Genomic DNA, 21,156 nt, shown 5'->3' on the forward strand with positions numbered 1-21,156 from the left:
GCGCTTTAGCCTGGAGATGCATAAGGATAATGAAACGATACCCCTTCACCAGCAGGCCATCTTTTAGTACAATTTCTCATGTTCTAAACACAATGTCTTAATTTTGGGAGGCCCATCTTCCTGGCACTACTGCCCAGGCAACTGGGCTTATTAAATTTCAGCCAACTTCTAGTGTTGGTAGTAATGAAGTCTTAAACATGTGTAACCAGATCTTCACTAAGCTCCTGGCTAGGGAATTTTTTGAAAGTGCATCTGTGGTAAATTGACTATTACCACAGATATGGAATATTGTAAAAGAGAATTTTGTCAGGTGRATCTTGACTGATAGAATGTGAGAGGGATGATAGAATGTGAAGAAAAAGAATGAAAAAGAAGATCGTTACACTGGTGTGTGGTCATGATGCCCTGAGTCTTGTAATGATATTTTGACAGTATTCACATTCTCAGATGACTGCCAAAACAACTTATTTTTTAATTTTGACATATTYGTTTCTTCACATTGACAGCAGTCCTTGTGCATACACAGTTCACCATTTTCCCCTTGCCAAAACTGGGCAGCTTGCATCTCATCTGATCATACATCAAGTGAGATAATAACATGTTAATTTGAGCTGACAATGGACAAACAGGGAACAGAAMTAAGAATCCCTTTTAGTCYGTGAAAATGCAGCCTTTTGYAGATGTCACAACTCCCTTCTGTGTTGAGTGCAGCAGTTTTTAGAGATTGTGAGATACTAGCTATWTTAGGCGTACTTTGCATGAATGATGCCTACATAATTATTCCCTAAGTTTAGTGATGTTGTAGGGTCAGCTACCCTGTAATGTCTTAGTTTTACTCTTTCTCAAGTGAATACCAACAATTATGATTGTGTAGATCAAGAAGTGTGCAAAGCCTCACCAACGTGCAACTTGCAGCTGGCCAAGTGAACGTTTGGCTGATGAAATGAGAAAGTTTACCATTTTTGAGTTACACTGTTGAGCTATGAGACATCATTAAGGATTTAGATATCTCTGGAAWGTTCATCCTGCAATGATCATGGCTATTCATCAGTCAGAATCAACATAAAAGATTCAATTAATCACTTGTGGATCATATCTTGGAATMATTTCTTGGGAGCTTTCACCAAAGGAGCTGAAATTTGATGTGTGCAAAATGAGAATCTTTCCTGAGCTCGAGTATGTAGGAGTGTTTCAGTTTGTCTAGTCCATTGAACGACTTTGAGAATTCTGGGAGAGTTTTTACCTTTGTAGCTTGAGCTTTGATCCGACTCAGCTGCAGGCCTAAATCTTTGTTTGCCTTAGAACAGTAGTCATTCAAAATCATTCACTGTACAAAAATCTTTTCATGTAGATGTAGTGTTTTACCCCTGACATTCACTCAGCATTTTAATGGGATACAGGGGGCCTCTTAAATGCAAACGGTCTTCTATCAGCAGGTTGAGGCTTCAGAAAAGACAGAGCAATTCAGGCCCTCAGGAAAGCCTATGACCTCAGCTTCTGGACTATCCCAAGACAGATGGAGATGCTGTGGAGTGTAATGTTCATATCCAGCAGCTTGATTGAGCTCCAAATGCTAAAACACATCCTAGAAAGGCATTTGCAGTATTATTAACAGCCATTAGCTCACATATGCTAGATTTACATGAGGGCATAACAACCCTTAGGAATTCTGAAACATCTGGCAAATGGGATCAGGAATGTAAGTTTGCCTAGTTTTGCCTCATCCACTGTGATGTGGTCCCTCTGAGTCTGCTTGCAAAGTTTGTTGTGGGTCTGGGGCAACAATAGCTACTTCTTAATGCCAGCCCTGGGCTGTGAGTGGTGCTACTGTAAGATCACCAGGATTTCACATATCCCTTGTTGATATTTGGACACAATATCACATTCAGTTTGTCTAGCTACTTTAATTGCTTCATAACATTACAGYTATGTCAACCTCTGTCTTGCATTAGTCTCTATGTTCCAAATGTTGCAATCCAAAACTGCTTAATTTTGAAACCTGCTGGTAAAATCACTGWGTTGTGATCAGGTAAAAAGGATGACATTTAACACAGCTTCACCCTTCTCTTGAAACAGAGTTTGTATCTGCCTGCTTACTAAGATTTTGGATGAGGAGTAAAATAATTAACAAATTATAATATTAGTTTTGGGTAAGCTTGTTTCTTCAACCACTAACTTAAAGGACAGCATGGTGTCTTCAGCCCRTGGCCAAGATCAGGTAAGATGAAGGAGATAAGGTCTTTTCTGGCTTTTTCCCCCATGCATGTCAGGATTTTGTTTTCCACTTGGACCAATCAGCATCAGCCTTGCAAGGGAAGGGCTCCACAGCTGCATCACAGGTAGGAGCATCAAAAACTGTGGCTATCACTTATGCTGGTTGCATCGTGGATCATACTGTCCTTGTCCTCATTATAACATTGTATTGCTAGAATACGACAATTTGATCATAGCCTCCTTACCAAAGCCTCCTGTGACTGCGATTGTAGCTGGAGTGCACAGCTACAATTGCACAACACCATACAGTTCATGACAAAAGAATAAATAAAAAGTATTTTAAGAGCTCCATTCATCATCCAGCAATGCCTACTTAACAACCAAAAGGTACATGTGTAACCCCAAATGGTTTTGAAACACGATTTTAAGAGCTTGATGAGCAAAATAGTGTTGATAGAACCTGGAAAGCTTTCATATCTTCAGTTGATTAGACTATAAAATGTCTAAACAGGGAAAGAAATCATACTCTAGCAAGGGTGAAAAGGACTGTGTATCAGAAGATATGAGCTCTTTGCTGAGCAGCTGYTTTATAAGTGTTCTGACCTTAGGTGTCTTTTTTCATTTTAGCATTATCTTATATGGAAAGCACTTGGAATATTCACAGAAACCATGTTAGATGCTAGAATCATTAACCTGAGATTCTCCCATTACATCAGAACTCTGTCACTCTTCTCAAAAATAAAGATAGTTGATGCCAGAATTTATTCTGAGATGCAATTTCATATTTATTGGGCTCATATAATTATATAATGATTATATACTTCAATTGATATTTTTGTGTTAGATTCTTAGTATATTTGAATTCATTTATTTGAAAAAAAAATCAATTTTACTTTACTATATTCCTAAGCACCCGTTTTCCACGTTTCTGTCATAATCCATGACTACAATAATCACTACCACTGGTATTATGACACTAGTGTTCAATTTTAACATCAAAATTTAGTTGAGTTGCAAGGGCACTCTTTGGAAAATACGAACAACCGCCATCAATAGCTCATCCACGTTTCAGACAGTTGAACAAGCAGCTATATTTGATTGCTGAATCAGARTATAAAACTACAACAAACAAGGAAAATATCTCATGGAGCATATTAAGTAATATGAAAATATTAGGAAATACRAAATTTATATTATTAATCTCCCCTGAGCTTCAGGAAGTCTGTTGCACCCTTTCTTCACTGAAACRGCTACTTTGCCTTTCAGTAATGAGTTGCATTTTGAAGTTTCAAAGGCATTAAGAWTTAAAAGCAATCAAAAAGATAGTATACTAATGTTTTTTTACAAAGACAGCACCAAAAATCTGCATTGTACTTTTCTTTTTCACATTTTATTTTTTTGTATAAGTTATCTATTTATCTTTTTGACATCAAAAACATCTTACCAATTATAATATAAGACTTTGAGGAAATTACGGTGTTTTAAAAACAATACTTCTCACAACCTTCACACTTCCCACTTGCAAGGTCTTGGAGAGTCTTACACAATTAGCTAGAGTTCAGGGTGATTTATTCCAACATATGATAGTCTGCATCATTCCTTTGCTACAACATAAGAAGGATGAAAGGAAATTTCCAGAAGAATCACTTGGGATCATTCCATCAACATTATTCTTTTTGTATGTGTTTATGTGTCTGTTCCCTGTATTGGAATATGCTAAAAGTATCCTGCTGCCTTGATCCATCTAYAGTGATGGCCTAGGCAAATTCTCTGTATCTTCACAGGGACTCTGGCCACCATGAACTGGGTTTCTGTGGATGTAACAGAAATCCAAAGCTATCATTTTTTCTATGAAGCCTTGGGGAGTTAGCCCTGTTCCGAGCAGGAAGTTGGACTAGATTGCTAGACATCCCTTCCAACTTAAATTACTCTATCATTCTGTGATTGTATTTTTCTACAAGAGACTATACCTGGCTTGGTAACCAGGTCCATCTTCCTAAACAGATTTCTTATCTGTATGCAGACCTGACGTGACTCTGCAAACCTTTAAGACAGTAGTTTGCAATCTTTATCAATCTGTGGACATGAAGATATTTCTGGTAATTTTAAATCTCTACACAGGAAGTTTCTTTTATTTAGTTATTTTTCACAGATTCTTTATTAGTAATCCACAGATGCCTGTATCATACATATCATTTGCTGAAAACCCTTGTTTTGATGGTTCTGATAAGAACAATATTGGATCAGACTTAACTTCAATTAATTTGCAAAACTGTCCTTTCTTAAGAAAGGAATTTGCATCTAGTATTCTGTGCTCTTTTTCTCTCCATGCACAGACTCCCTTTGGGTAAACAGCTTACAAACCAAAGAACATCACACCTTTTTTAATGTAGAATAGAGAGATCTTTTCTCCTTTAAAATACTGTGAAAGGGGAAAAATAAGGCACTTGGTATTTCTAGAAAGAAATATTACAACAAAGTTTTATCAGAGAGCTTCATCTTTTCTTCAAGAGCAGCAGTGTTAGGCATTTACAGAGAGTGGTATGGAAAAACAGCATGCATTTTATCGAGGCAGTGAGTCTCAAAAAGTCTCTAGCTGACTCTAATTATCATATAAAAAAATAGAGGAATCATATGAATTACCTGTTTCCATTTTCCCATCTTGTGCTGCAGGCCCATCAGGAATTACACTCTTCACCTGAAGAAACTCATCTGGCTCATCCCCACCAATGATGGTAAATCCAAAACCCATGTTGCTTTTCTTAAGAGTTGTGCTGAGGAAAGTCCCCTTCAGCTGTGATGCATCACGGGTGAAGAGTGGTTTTTCTACATCAGTCAACACAAACAAGAAAGATAAAAGGTCTGATCTGGCCATAGCTCAGCAGGGACAGCAGATGACAGTAGCAGCTGACAGTAGGTGACAGTAGGTGACAGTGTATGAAAACAGAGGAAATAGAGTGCAAGCATTCCAGAAAAAAATATTAGTGAGTTCTTATACTAATACAAAGCTTAGAAAGGATTTTTATCTATGGCAGATCAGCTGTAAGTGGAGAGTTATAAATGTTCTTTCATATGAGAAAGACATTTAGAAGTGGATATTGTGCAGCTATAATAATTACAACAATAAAAATGGTATCTGAGGTAATTTAAAAACCTCTTTCAAATTATTCCTAACCTATAAATTCAGCTTTGTCTACAAAGCAATGCATTCTGCACAAATTCCCTCCCACCCGCAATAAGAAAATAATATTTATAATCYCCTGTATATTTTATTCCACTTGTTAAAAAACAATGCTAAATATTAGGTAGTCTTTTCTCTSCAAACACACGGGATTTTGGCATCCAGCAAGTGACATTTATAGCTGCTGTGACAGTTGTGTGACCTTTGCATCCCCTTTCAGAGTGCTCCAGTGTACAGCGTGAGCCACCAGCAGGCAAGAGCAAGCCTCACCTGGCCTCCASTGCCTCTCTGCTGTGCTTGGTTTTGTGAGAAAAGGCATGAGAAAGGTGAAAAGATTGTGACTTAAACGCATCTCGCTACTTTTACAGCTGTGCAGCTCGCCTGCGAAGCAGCACGCGGACATACCATACGGCCTGCACATCCCAGCACCGTGGGGCCGCCACTGAGACAGATCGTTCACGCTGCGGGACCTCTGAGGAGCAGGGCGCGGGTGGGCGTGTTTGGGCCTAGGTAAGGTTGATGAGGAGCTTTCTACTGTTACAAAGGAGAACAAGCCTCATTCTTTGGCTATAACTTTATGTTAAAGTTTATCCGTCTCTACCAATACTGTTCTTTGCTTATACAGTTCATTTTAAGTGCATTAATTTTCACATTACCAAGAGGCTGCATTTCTGTAAACTCCTATAACATAGTGATTGAGGCTTTGAACTTAATTGATGCTTGCTAGATGAGTTAGCTTAGAAACATACCAAACATCAATTAACAGTAATTTAGAGAAAGTACAATTAATTATTTCAGTGTTGCCAACYTCAGGTGCTCAGGAGAGAGTCATACATTCCCAAGAATAGGAATTATGAATTTATTTAGAAAATTACTTTGGGGTTCTTATTGTGCTTTCTGTTTCTCAGCCTTTAGGAAACCCTGGGTTATCTTTTCTACTTTTCCTCTGCGACTCTGAAGGTTAGAGTTTTTTCAGATGGCTTATGAGARTCCCTCAACTGCAGGAGCTTGGACTTTTAAGGAAAAAGGCATATGTGATCRTATCGGGAGAACTGGCAACACTACTCCTTTAATCAGCCCATGACAAAATCACTGGCACACCAACAGGAAAGCAGGATCACTCATCTTAGCTAAGATACGCTGATACGGTACTGTACCTCGGAAACCTTGGGCCTGCATAGGCTTTGTTCCAAGTTCTGCGTTGGGCATGTTATGCTGCTGTAGCTTCCTTTTTGCTTCTAGGACAGGGTTTTCAAATTGTGTTCTTCTATTTATGTGGCTGGAAAAAATTTGGTTTTGATTAAAAATTGGGTTCACTTTGCGAAAATGGTAATTTTCACAGTAGGATGCTGTACGTGATGTGTGTATGGTTAGACAGAGAAATCCTTGTGAAACCCTTATGGGCCTCCCTTGTGCTCCACCTAATTTTGCTGGGGATGAGAAATGCATGGTGCAGTGCATAACAAAATGAATAGCACTGGGAAGTGCCCTATCATTTCAGTATGCTGCTCTGCTACAGGCAAATGGTTTTGATCTATATGACTGTATATTTATTRCAGTACTGCTGAAGTGTGCTACAGTGAGCTTCATGTCTTTGTACAAACATTGTTCTGTGCACTATTCAAAGAAACTGAATCAATATCTTGTGCATTATTATAGATAAGATGTAAATGAAATTACTTAATAACTTGCAGTAATAGGTAAAGCTTAACACATAGAATACATTTATGATCGCTGCTTAAAACAGAAATAAATCTAACACAGGAAACAAAATTAATATGATTCCTTTTCAATTCTATAGTACATATCTGCTAAGCTGTACAGAAAAACGGGATCATGCAGAAACTAAGTCAGACAGTAGATTAGCATTATACTYGAAAATATGTATATAACATATAATAGATGTTTCACACTTTTCTGAGGAAGGCAAAAGCATTACTCAGTGGCACTGAGCAACTCTGCATAATAGGGTCATAGATTAGAAAAAGGGGTTTGTGCTGCAAATGTTCGGAAGAAATAAATACGTACATAAACTAGGGAGGTTTTCRGACATGTCATTTCTTGTTTGTTCTTATTGAGCAACTACTTGTTGAGTTGTTCTGAAAATCAAGTCCCTATTTCTGGCTTTAATCACTTGGAGAGGTGATCTGGAAACTTTTGAAACTCTGAGATTCCAGAAAGGGTCTAATGCCTTCAATTTATACTGAAACAACCTTTTTGCACAAACATTAAGAACTTTTCAAGTTCTTTCAGAGAAAGTAAGTGGAACTGCCATTAAAAAGTGGACTAGAAAGAGCAGATCAAGTCCTACAGTCCTGAAAAGTCGGGATTTGGTGGAGACAGCTAGTGCAATGAAAAGATATCCACTCATGCAAAAGAAAATTTCTTTTATGAAGAAGATACAAAATACAGTTGATAAATTCTGGATTTGCTGCTTTGTTGACACTGCTATAACTCTTTCAAACCTAAAAATATGTGATGGAAGGGAGAGATTTTATCAGTTAGACAGAGRAAGATAAGACTTATGTGCATTAAATGATCATAAGGTAATTATGAACTACTAATGAACTATTAGGAAAAAGCTACATTTCATGATGGTACCTAACGTGATAAATTTTCATACTGACAAGTAAATATCACTTTTGCCATTACACAAGGCAGCAATGAAACATCATATGAAATACTAGATAGAGTTCTGATCACCCATGACTATGTAAAACGAATTCACTGAAAAGGTCTTCTAGATAGGCCAGGGAGAGAGTGTCCTATGAGAGGAGACCAAAGGAGCTGCATTTTTTTATTCCAGCAAAATGAATGGTGATATATAACTGCATTCTATGAATATACTCAGAAGTAAATACTAGGAGATATCACAGATGATAGAGCAGGTAAAAATAAACAGCTAAAATTTGGACAGGAATAAATTCAGACTTGAAATCAGAAGGTCTCTTACAAGCAGAAATGTGAAATCCTGAAACAGCTTCTAACAGCAGTTGAGGGTAAAATATCTAGCTGTCTTCATGCTGCCATTTGATAAGGTTAAAAACAAGATTACAACGCCGTGGGTGTAGTTAGTAGCCTCAACATAGGGATCAAGTGTTATTTTAGAGCTTCTAAAATATCCTGCTCTTGTCTTCAGCTGCTCTTCCAGAAGATCATGGGTTTCCTGTAGCTTTTGTGCCATATTGTGCAGATGTAATGGATAACCAAGATCACACCTACGTTTAGTCCCTTGTTCCTCAGTTCCTCCAAATATGTCAGCAAGCAGAATAGGAGTCATTCTTTCACTGACAGATTTAAAGGCCTGCATATAAGCATGCTTTGTGTCATGCTGTAGATGCAGAGCATGTCCTAGGATCACAGGAGGCTTCCCACAGACCTATGTTACAATTTATATATGGTTCTGTTCTAAAAGAATACAATTTTAGGTACTACTGGTTGTGTCCATGGTTAATTGAACATCAATCTGCTGCCCCTCAGCAGTTTCTAGGTAGAATTTAAGTTGTACTTTAATCTATTTAGACTGAAATGTCTGAAATAACGGCCTTTCTGCCCTAGCGAGATCAGACAGGAAGACTAGCAGTGGTATTTGAGATTGATGCAATACTATTAATTCTTAACTCCAATTTATTTCCATATTTTTGACTCTTTTATAGTAGTGTGCACTCTCTAAAGCACTGTGAGAATGCCAACAAATTTAAACAACTTCTTTAAATACTTGGTCTGAAAGGAGTCAAAAAGAAGAAAATTATATGTAAAATGGTTATTTTTTATCAGACACTTGCACTGAATTTATGACTCAAGACCGCAAATGCATAAAAAATGTTGACCTGAGAATTAGACAACTCCAGTGAGACAAGAAGCAGCTCTGCATCATGCTGTTTTGAGTGCTGTACAGCTCCATAGCTGAATCAGACAAATTGCTACAGATGAGTTAGTATCTAAGTCCTTTTTCCATTCTCAGTTAACAATATCTATCTCAGGAGGACTTCTCCTGAGAGAAGTTTTTCTATTTGAGCAGTAACAGAGCAATGTCCGAAATTGTAAGTATAGGAGGTAAATTTTTTCACAATAAATACCTGTATGGTCAATTTAGCTGTTCTATTAAGGGGACCATGTTTGGAAATTGAGCTGTGTTGTAGTTAATCATCCTTAAAGGGGGAAATAATCTTGTGGCAATTAGAATGCTGAAAGACTCGGTGCTCTTTAATAACCGCATTCTCTCCCTAGTCCTGCACAGCTAAGTGCTGCTTGTTCTTAGTTTATAAATTAGGAGAAAATTGCACGGAAGTTAAACTAGGTATGGCAAGCACTTCTCATTTATGTCAAATGTCTACACCTTACAAATGAAACCTGGACCTGCATAACAAGGCAAATTAAAATTTTAATAATCTCTCACATGTACATTCATGTGTGATTAAGATTTGAAAAGAATTTAACAATATTTTGTGATTATTGTTTGTTAGCTTTGATAACAACTCTTTAGTTTTATTTTATTTTTTAGCTTCTCTTTTGATCTCAGAATACTGGAGCTGAGAATGATTGGCCTTTGTAAGGTCAACCTGAATCTGACTGTCTCATTGCTCATCCTTACAAACTTCCCATGGGATACAAATATTTCAGCAAGCAAAATAGGAGCCATTCTTTCACTGACAGTTTTAAAGGCTTGCATATAAGCTTGGAYTGGACTTCAATATGTGAAAGTTCATAACCTAACTTTTCATGATTTACCCACTTTTATGAAATAATTAAGAGAGTTTATTGTAATCTGATTTTGTGCAGTTAAAATGAACTCATCTGTTGAATACTTGTAATAAAAAAGGCATAACTGTCACTTCTTTACAATGAAAAAATGTAAAGCAATTTTTGTTTCAGACTTAYTGAGCACAGACAGCAAATTAAAGTACAGGTATATTTTACTGGCTATAAAGTTCTTTATGAACCTAGTGCTGCCAAAGTTTTAATAGCAGCCTGTGAACATCTATTCCACTTCGAAAACCTCTGAGCTTACGGTAGGTTTGATATTTCTTTCCATAAATCTTATCTGTGATAGGACACCTGAATTTGGCAATAACAGCCTTAAAATATGTAATTGCATAGTAACATGTGGGCCAGGAGCCTTTTGTCTGTCTACCTGAGGATGGACATGAAATTGAGATAAATACTTGCTCCTTTTCTGACTGTGTAATGGGAATGTGAGCCCCACCAGTGCCAAAATGCTTTGGGCTGTGCTGGCAACAAAGTGGATATCAGTCAGAGATTAATGCACAGAAATTGCACAACACCTGTTACTCACCAAAATGCACTAAAAACCACTGGTGCAGAAGACTTTTACTCCTACCCAGCAGCTGCACAATTGTACACAGAGAAATCTTCAGGGGGATTAATGACAAAGAGATACGTGAACTCCAACCCTTAACTACTCAGGGACATCACAAAAAAACCTCAAGCATAAAGAGAGAGGCTAATTTAATGGCATTACTTGGGGACATCAAAAACTTACTCACCTTTTTGCTTGAGATAAATAGGACTCTGGACTGACTGAACTGCTTTGGGCCAACGAGCAAAGCAGATGGAGCTGCTGGCTCTCCAGGCTGAGGGCAGGGAACAAACAAGCAGGGAAAAGAGAGGCAAGGCAGTTGCTACTGCATTTGGAAAACGGGACAGAAGGACTCAGCAGGACAGTGGCCAAAAACTGCTTCCATTTGTTTGTTTGTTTTGTAGGAGGGCTAGGGAAAGTGCATGGACATCCACAAGCTGCTGCTTTTATAGCTGTGAAGAAAGGGGAACCTTATGGATACATCTCCTAACACTCTAGAAATTAGATCTTTTCATGATCTTCCTTATCCAGCTCTACCCTGCCCAAGTTCACAGCAGCATACCCTGAGGTCTGAACCTGGAAAAACAGCAGACCTAATATCTGTACAAAGTAAGCCTGCAATTAAAGTGTTGGTATGGATTCAAGAGATAAAGGTAACTAGGGAATRGCAAGATGCACACACTAAAATTCCGTATTCTGTATTAAACAACTAAAGTAATGTACTGCTCATTGTCAGGATTTGAAATTGAGATTTTAGCTTAGGAACCATCTTCTCCCTTCCTTAATAAATGGAACTAATGGATAGATCTTTCTCAGTACAAGTAATTTTTCAAGGCACTGTGTGCACAGTAACAGAGGAGTGTCTCTCCCTATCCTCTGCTAAATACTTTGTGTAGTCATTAACATGAGAGCTGAGTGCGAATAAAACCCCTGAACAGGATCAGAGTTTTGAATCTAGATTCACTTTGTGTAAGTCTCATTGACAGTGTAAAGCCAAAACGCAGTAGAGAATCGACTGATTTATTGCTTTTATATATGATCTAGCTAAAGCAAGGTTTTATTACTTTAGACAAATGCTTATTATTGTCCTTCGTGCAGGTGAATAAGAATAGGTACTTTCTCCTTTCCTGAACAAAATAAAGTCTGAAAAATGGAAGCAAGGATTGTGCTGTGAAAATAGAAATTTATATTCTCTCATTCTCTTCAACTGTACTTTTAAGTATGAAATAAAATACAACACGCTTGAAATTTTGTATGGAGGGTATAATCTGCCTTGTGATAGAAACAATGTGAACATCTGATTTGAAGCAAGAAAGGACTATCCAGAAGAGGATCTTAACTGAGCTAAAATGATTGTGCTTCGCTCTACTCATTGATTAGCAAGACCTATACCTGCACTGGATATCCAAAACCTTGTACAGAACATACAACAACTTTTCTTTAATGAATATAATCTTCCTACAAGTATCTGCTGAAATGTTACCATGAAATCAGGCCTCGAAGAAACAGAATGACTGAGTTGAGACAAACTGAATATATTAAGCCACGTAACTGTATTGGACTCAGAATTCCTGGTATACCTTCAATCTAACTGCACAAGTAATTGTACTCATGCCTTTCCAATCTAAGTACTGCAGAGAATATTAATATTAGGTTATGACATAGTAACAGCAAGTTAATATTGAACTTGGGAACTTACTCAACATAATAAGTGCCATAAATGGGATCATCAATTTTCTCCCAGCCATATGGAAGCTCTGAAAAACAAAGAGTTATCTCTCTCAGTAAATGCAGTACAGAATGCTAAGATTTCTAATAATGAAAGTGTAGATCTTAGCTGTGTATCAAGAGAAACAACTGTATAGTGAGGTTAGATACAGTGATCAAAGCAAACGCCAAATTTTAGACACATACCATGGCAGCTGCAACCAGCAGTAACTTGAAAATTGGCATGTAAACACAGATCTCAGTCTCTAGAACAATACATTGTAGCTGAACTGCTTTATTTTTTTCAACAGCTGTGCCAGCCAACAACAGTAGCATATCTTGTATGATATTACTGCCAAAGGAAGTGAGGTTATTCTATTTTTCCAAATAGGTACACAACATTTAGTTGTGTTTGACTAATAAAAAGTTCTCAAGATAAAAAGAAAAGTTTTTAAAAAAGTTCATATTGCTTACTCCATTTTATCTTAGTCTTTGCAAAAGGTAGGGAAAATAATTATATTCCTAAACACGTACATTACTTTTGGGGGTCGTCTTTTTTTCTGCAAGGAATCTTAGAAAAGTAGGTCTAAAAGGAACCAAAGCATTTTGCCTCCTATCACTGAAGTATAATAAATATATCCAGAATGCCCCTGAGAGTTTTGTCTTATTTGTTTTACTGTGATGGCAATTCCATGGCCTCCAAAGGCATCCTGTTCTAAAGCACAGTTATATACCAGGAAAATATATTCACACCTAAAATTAAGTCATTCTGCGCTCTCCTCACTGGATCTGAAGACCAACTGATAACAGTCCTCATTAGCTTCACTTTCTTTTGACTGCCCATTCCCTTCACCTTTTTGTGTRAGTCATCTTTCTAAAAAAAAAAATATTTGTTTCTTTCCCCTAGGATCTCTGCACTGCCCTCTTGTTCATAGACTACATATTGCAATAATGTAATACTATAACAACTAATAACTACACTGAGTACAAGAATTTATGGATATTATGAGTGTCAAGACACTTCCTAACCACTAAGTAATTAATCTWCTCAACACTTTGATGACAGGGTTAAAATAAATCTCTGTTATTCATTATATAGGTAGGATAGCAATGCCGCACAAATTAAAAAAAAATGAGGCTACCTATGTTAGAAATTTAATTTACACATTGAAACATCTGAAAACTAAGTGTCTTGCCCAGTGCTTTGAGCCACACTGCCCAAGTTAGGCATCAGTATCTCTCCATAATCAGTCAATGGAAAAAGTTAAGATGCACAAATGCATTACCAGCTTGCAGAGCAGGGTTATAACCAATGTTTTTTTCTAGATGTGATTCTCCACTGCTATCCTGCAATCAGGGTCTTCCTGTTCAGTATTTCTCATGTCCCATACATCTTGTACTCCTGGCCATACAGTRGTATGTTAATCTCTTATCACGTGGATATACAGGTTCAAACTTTCTCAAGACACAGAAAAACTTCAACCTGTATCTGAGGTTTCATGGACAAATGGTCTAACCACTAGGCTACTGTGAAAAATGGGGCCTGTAATAGGCACCATAACCCCTAGCTGTGCTATTAGCCACCTACTGCAAATATGCTCAATTCAGTGCTATAAGTACGTGCTTGCCATGGTTCAGAGCACATCCATAGRTTGAGTCCTTGGGACGGACTTGAGATGCATTGGAGAGATGCCTACATGCTACTACCTCCTGATGGAGCTTTGGCAGAAGATGAGCACCTAACCCACCAGTCTCCTACCAGACTCCCCAGGCTGGGCACACTTGGGTGTAAGCCTGATGTAGATCACCCATGAGGCTAATAAGTTGGACATATCTCTAAGATCAGGAGGTGCTAGAGAGCAWTTTTTTTTATTTGCTCATGGATATAGGCTGCCTAAGCCTAATAGGCTAGGTAGTAGCCTACAGCCTATTACAGGATATAATTTAGGTGTAGGCACCTGTGTTATATGTATCAATGTAGAACTTAATTTTTCTAAATCTCCAAGTACTGATAAAAGAAAGAGCACTGGAGCCAGGAACATACCTCCTCTTCCGATACCTTTCACACTGACTGCATTGAAATTCCACCAATCCAAAATTAGGATTTAGTGATTGAGTTTATATTTATATKCCTTGTGCCTGCTTTACATGGAAGTATAAATCAAAATAAGATATTGTGGTACCTTCTGRCCTTAAAAGTARTTAAGTTTACAATCACCATCTTCTATATAGAAATAGAGAAAAATTTTAAAACATTCTAGGTATTAAAAATAAAGTTTTAACTACATCAATTGCATGATCTTGAAAAATCAATCTGTACTTGTACATGCATGCTTATGTACATGCACACACATATATCCATGTACATCCATCAATATGTATTTTATTACTACTCACACTGAACCCTTARAAGTTATCATACCACCAACAGAACTTCACCTTTTATTTAAGAGGCACCACGTAGGTGTGATAAGTATCTCAGCTGACACAAATAAAGGCAGTACAAACCTCAGTGCCTGATGAGGTGATTTTGACGGAGGCTTTGATTCACAAAAGGATGCATGTTCACACCACGCACAGGTATTGAATTCTGTGCAGTTAAAGACCATGTCACAATACACAGAGATTCTATTAGGAAATTTCATTCTAGAATACCTTGTCTCAGAATTTTTTCCTTTGCAAACTTAGTTATACTTTTAAAGGAACTTTTTGGAGACAGTGAGAATACAGAACTAGACAACAAAACTAACACAGCTCATACTAAGCAATGTCATTAAACTGGCCATTAAAAAGAGCTCCTGGATGATCTGAATTTTTTGTTTCAGTGATAATGTAAGTAGGCAATTATTGATATGTGATAAAAGGAAGATAGGAAAATTAAGCCTGATTGACAGTAGAGAAATTAAAAAGGTAAAAAACAATGCAAGAAGCAGCTTTATCTCTGCTTGTTACATCTCCTTTAAATGCATCTAAAATAGCAAACACTGMTCTTTTCTTGAGTGAACCTGCTTAGACTGCTACTGCCTTCCTACCAAGCTGCCCTTAAAGGAYGGCCACTGCTCAGTTCCCTCCCATACGGCAATGAAAGATACAACCCTCTGCTGAAGACTGGCAGATGAGGAACTCCACAAATGCATAACTTAAAGCTCAAGGATTTTCTTAATTTGATATTCATTTTTTCCCATTATTCTCAGAATATTGTGAGCATTTAAGTCTTCATAAAGTAAATCAGCACAAGTCTGCACTGTGAATTGGAACACTGTTTTACATTTTCATCAATGTTATTTTATTATTGTAACTTCACAGGCATGAATACATTATTTATTTGAATCCGTCACAGAATCACAGAATAGCTGAGGTTGGCAGGGACCTCTGGAGACCTTTTGCTTAAGCAAGGTCAGCTCAAGCAGGTTGCTCAAGACTGTGTCCAATCAGGTGTTGAATATCTCCAAGGATGGAGCCTCCACAACGTCCGTGGGCCACCTGTTGGGTGGCCTCCACAACCTCCGTGGGCCACACTCACAGTACAGAATTTTTTTCTTRTGTTTAAATAGATTTGTATTTCAATTTGTGCCCATTGCCTTCTGTCCTGTCACTGGGCACCACTGAGAGGACTCTGGCTCCATAGTTGCACCCTTCATTCAGATATTTATACACATTGACAAGATTGCCCCRAAGCYGCCTTCTCTCCAGGCTGAACAGTCCCAGCTCTCTCAGCCTCTCCTCGTATGAGATGCCCCAGTACCATCATCAGGTTTGTGGCCCTTTGCTGGACTGGCTCCAAAATGTCCATGGCTTGTGCTGGAGAGCCCAACACTGGATCCAGCACTCTAGATGTGGCCTCATCMGTGCTGAATAGGAGAAGGATCACCTCCCTTGATCCTTCTGGCAACACTCCTGGGCTTATTGCAATCCAGGAGTCAGCTGGCCTGCTTTACCGCAAGGGCACATTGCTGGCTCATATTCAAATTGCAGAGCATTAGAATATCCTGTTATCACTCTTTCCAGAACTTTAGTAAAATCTGTAAGASATTGACCATAGAAAGTCCTACTTAGGTTCCCACAGAATCCTGGGCATCCTGAGACAAGACTGTGGGATGCTGTTCATAAATATTCAGAAAGCAAGCTGCCGATACACACATAAATCCTATACTACCCCTACAGTGGGCTTCATTCCCACAGCATGTATGATAAATAAGCTTCCTCTTCATAATTTTCTATTTAAAAAAATTAATGTTTTTACCTATATATATGACATGGAATAAATAAAGTGTTTGTCTTAATATTATAGGCATATTTTATTTTAACATAATCTTGCAARGTTTTCTTCATGTAATTAAATTCATTATACAATGTTGCTTTCATATCTGGCCATCTAAAATTACAGTCCTTTAAAGAAAAAGTGAAGTAGGTACCAGTAAATTTCATGCACATTTAAAAATACACACTAAGAAGACACACACACCTGCGCACACACACACACACACACACGTATGTGTCCCTTTCCAAAAGTGTGTTAGTTTTTTCAAATTACAGAATTTTAAAAAAGATGCTTTGCCCTTGAATTTAAAGGTATATACTATCTGTAAACATATATTTTGAAGTGTATGAGTGGATATKTTTTGTGTTATATAGTTACAAAAATCTCAAATAATTTGAAGATTTACTATTAACCTATTGGTCCATGTTTTCCTAAAATAATGATGCATAACTGTATTTATGAACTGGCACAACTATTGAGAATGAAAATGGCAAATCCCATTTTCTTGTGTAAAAGTCTGTAAAAATTTAATGAATTGGACATACTATGGAGAACCCATTTTAAATGCATGGATTGAACTACTAATTATCTAACATCATAAAACAATCATGGGTTCACAAGAGAAGAGATATAAAAATTACCTTTGAGCACCATAACAGGTATAAACTCCATGTAAGAGTATACTCTAATTTCATTTTATTATGTGAGATGCARCCTGTATGCTATGTTTAATTAAAATTCTGTGTTGACCAGTTAAATGGGATTGCTAGAGCACAAACTCAAACTGCCTTCTGAAGTATGGAAGGTAAGGTTAGCAGTGTGTAGTTTAGTATATAGTTTCTATTTGAAGAGTCTTCTGCTACATTTGCTTTAAGTAGCATCGTGATTATTTTTCATGGCATTAAATAGTGGCATCTATTCCATTTTTCACTACTGAACTGARAAATTGCAGGACAGAAATACTTTAATGCCTCATAAAATAGAAAGCTACACATTTGCCAAATTAGCGGTGAGGGCACTACAGTCTCTTTTTYGGTCCACTGTGCCTGGTGATGATCATTAACGATGAAAGTGACTAGTAAATATTTATAAAAATTGTAATAAAACACACACAAAGGAGACTCCTGTTTGCCAGCATGTTAAACTGGGAAAGGATCTATAAATTATAGCATCCTCTGGTATTCTTTTGGTAGCACTGGCAGAGACTGTTTGTGTATAATTTCTGCAATAAACAGCTTTGCAGTTAGTATGTTAYGTCTGAAATCTTCATTTGTATGTACTAAACTATCATTCGGGCCTTTACAGTTCTACTGATTCCAGAAGAATTTCTCTGTWTGGTCAGGAGAAAATCTAATCTCCTCTCTTTCACTTTTAATCTTCAATATCTGACTTTGCRTTCCCACAGATCTTCTCGTATTGTCCAGTGTACAGCTTGTTCAGGAATATTTGTAATATTTTTACCATTTAAAAATCTGTAATAGCTCGTGCAGCATTTGGCAATATTGATACCATGAGTGGATGGAAAGGCAGCGGATAATCTGTACAATGTCTATATGTGCTCCAAATCTCTTATTTCGTGCTTTATCCTTTACMAGAGAAGCAGCATCTAGCTAACACTGTAGCAGCCATCCAAAGAAAGATAAAAAGATRCGTGTTTGATGTTCAGACACTTTGCTCAGTATGCTTCTGGGTAAGCCTTTAAATGCAGAAGGAATTGCATTTCTGAAAGATAAACACCCAATAGTAACAAAACCTCTGGTATTTTCAAAGAAGAAAAAAAGACAGAAAGAGAGAAAGAAAGAAAGGAAAGATTAATTTGAATTCAAGCAGGTCATTTTAATAATCAATGGCAGTGCCTTCTCATCGCAGCCTGCTTATGCTAATGGTCCAGATGCTCTCATTCTGCTTTTAGAAAGCTGTTGTGTTTCAGAACGATTTTTGACAGTGCCACCTCACCTTCTCTAGGGATGGAGCAAGGAGTACATTTTGGATCTTGATGTGCCAAGATGATGAAAGGATACTACCAAAAGCAAGATTCATTTTTCTGAAGTTTATGCAGTCCTAACTGTATTCAGACCAGAGGATTCAGAACAACAGCTGGCATTGCATCCGCACCATACTGCCTGGCTGGAAAGAAGGACAAGAGCGTATTTCTTGAATTGGCTGTAGTCAAAATACTTGTATAGTACAAAAGAGTATGGTACAAGAGACAAAAAGAACACATAACACCTTCTATTGCTGAAAATGTTGTTGACAAGGATGTGGAAGATACTTTTCAAGAAGAACTCTGCTAGTGGAAAACTTATCCCTATAATGTGAGCTCGGGTCACCTGCCACGTTAGCACCCAGGCATAGATTAGGAATCCTTTTCTGACCTATATATGACATCTTGTGAAAATCTCACATCTTTCCTTTTCAACTATGCTTATTTTCTCTCTTGTTTTCTTCCTTCTCTTCTCTTTCTTCCTTGTTCCAGATTCAGGTTTTGTCTTTACATGTCAGCTACCTGGTATAGAAAGGTATTGAAAGAGACACCACCTTTGTAAATATTTATCTGTGAGGCTAAACCTGTGGAGCTCACTCCATAGCTTACACAAAATACCAAACAGATGAGCAGGGAAGGGACGCTGCCCGCAGTGTGCTGTGCTGCCRCTTCAGGAGCAAGAGAGCTGGAGATGGCCGGTTTGACTGCTCCTGTCAGAATACACATCCACACTGCCCTGGAGCTGTGCTGCTGCCATTCGTGAAGACTCCYGTTACAGGTTGCCATAGCAAAAAAGGAAAATAACATTGCTGACTGAAAGCCAATGTTTAACCTGCTATCCATACAGCAGCAYGAGTTGTGCTAGGCCATCCAGCTGCATAACATCTGGGAGCATCGTAAAAAAAAACCAAGCAAACAAGAAAATCAGTATTTGTATGTTCTAGTCAAATCCTTTATACTACCTTAACAGAAGATGGAAGGTAAACTAAATTAAAAAAAATTAGAAGCTAAGTTGTTTACTGTCTTAGTGAAAACCACCACAAAGACAAGGTGGAAAACTCCACTCTTCACAGAGAAAACAACTTCAGTCTTCATGACCTAGAATACCCGAAAAACTCAGGAAGTGTACCTGTAAGCCATGTAAGCTCATCTGTAATTAAACTCATGTTCTCCAACTACCATTCTCATASTAGCAAATTTCACATGGTCCTCACTGTTTATGTTCTGTCTGTAATCACAAACTACTCATGTGCAATTTATTCTCAYGAATGAAATGACATTATGCATAATTTTCTTCTTGCACAATGGAAACAAACATCTAAGTAACGTTCAGATCCAATAAATGCATCTACTTCCTTCTATACAGCTTATTGTGACACATTGCATCCTTAATTATGCAGAACTATGATAGTAATATTTAGACCACTAAATACTACTATCAATTCAATTATACTTTCTCTCAGCATTGTTACCATATGAAATATTGCCAAGGGTAGGAATATTTTGTAACATTAACTGTACTTGATCCTTCTGATGTGTAGACCTGTTTAACATCTATTAAGTTTTGCATTAGTGCAGTGAAAAAGTACCAAATTAAATTGAATTACTGAATCATAACTATCAAAGAGGAGTTCATAAAAGACTTGTTAGCTCTTAATTCAAWTAAAAATTAGAAAAATGCAATTAAAAACAAGTTAGACGAAAAACTATATGTTGAGCATTTAGATTACTGTAGGAAGTCCCTGAAATGTCTCCCTTAATGAAGTCTGAATGAGTAACTTCAYTCTCAACAGTTTACTGGGCAGTACCTGAAGCTGATAAGAGTACTCTCAATGGCAATTTTAAAGAGAAAGCTTAGCGATTATATTAAAAGATCCTACAGAAAATATTGCTTTCAGGATACATAAAAATAATCGATTTAAGGAAAGGAGAAATACTCACTGAAAAATATTTATTATTCAAACTTAAACTTTTTTCATCAAATCATGTTATTCTTTTCTCTGCCCTTAGTCCTAYGTTATTTTTCATGGATACTTGGTTTGTATTACAGAACATTTGTTAAGAGAGAAGCTTAGGACAACTGTTGGTCTCAGTTCCCACTGCAGTGATTTTTGTTCTGCTGGGAAAATGAAGGCAGCTAGGAAACACTTGAAAAATTCAAATTTTTAGCTACAAGTGCTTGCCTAGGACACTGGATATAAATTTATCCAAGCTTCTGTAGACTTATTATACAGTGATGTTACTTAGCTTCCAAGGATAGTTTGGGATCATTTTCTCAATGTTGCATTAATTAGGTGATATCACGTTTTTAGCATAACAAAGATTGTATCTAAATGGAGTCACTGAACCCAAGCTTTGCAGCTAATGTGATGACCGCTAGGCGTGAAGTCACCTCAGCACGAATTGTGGTGCCACGCACAAGCCTGCCAGAGCAGCTCAAGTGTAAACCTCAGCAGYCACTCAGCGGCATGCAGAGGAACGGCGACGGC

At 37.5% G+C, this 21,156-nt stretch overlaps 1 protein-coding gene across 3 annotated transcripts in view; it reads right to left on the reverse strand.

Moving 5' to 3' along the window:
- Positions 1-21,156, reverse strand: part of MAGI2 (membrane associated guanylate kinase, WW and PDZ domain containing 2) — a 575,799-nt gene that overhangs the window by 144,602 nt on the left and 410,041 nt on the right. For 2 of the 3 annotated variants that reach the window (XM_085298788.1, XM_085298783.1), the window contains exons 7-9: positions 12,415-12,472; positions 6,553-6,674; positions 4,858-5,040 (exon numbers count right to left, since the gene is read on the reverse strand). In XM_085298788.1, the coding sequence (XP_085154914.1) occupies positions 4,858-5,040; positions 6,553-6,674; positions 12,415-12,472 (363 nt within the window). Of the gene's footprint in view, positions 1-4,857; positions 5,041-5,800; positions 5,930-6,552; positions 6,675-12,414; positions 12,473-21,156 lie in introns of all 3 variants that reach the window. The other variant, XM_085298773.1, reaches the window with a different exon arrangement.

Source organism: Rhea americana, unplaced genomic scaffold (genome assembly GCF_003343005.1).
Source record: "Rhea americana isolate MKP2758 unplaced genomic scaffold, rheAme1 scaffold_1, whole genome shotgun sequence".
NCBI lineage: Eukaryota > Metazoa > Chordata > Aves > Rheiformes > Rheidae > Rhea > Rhea americana.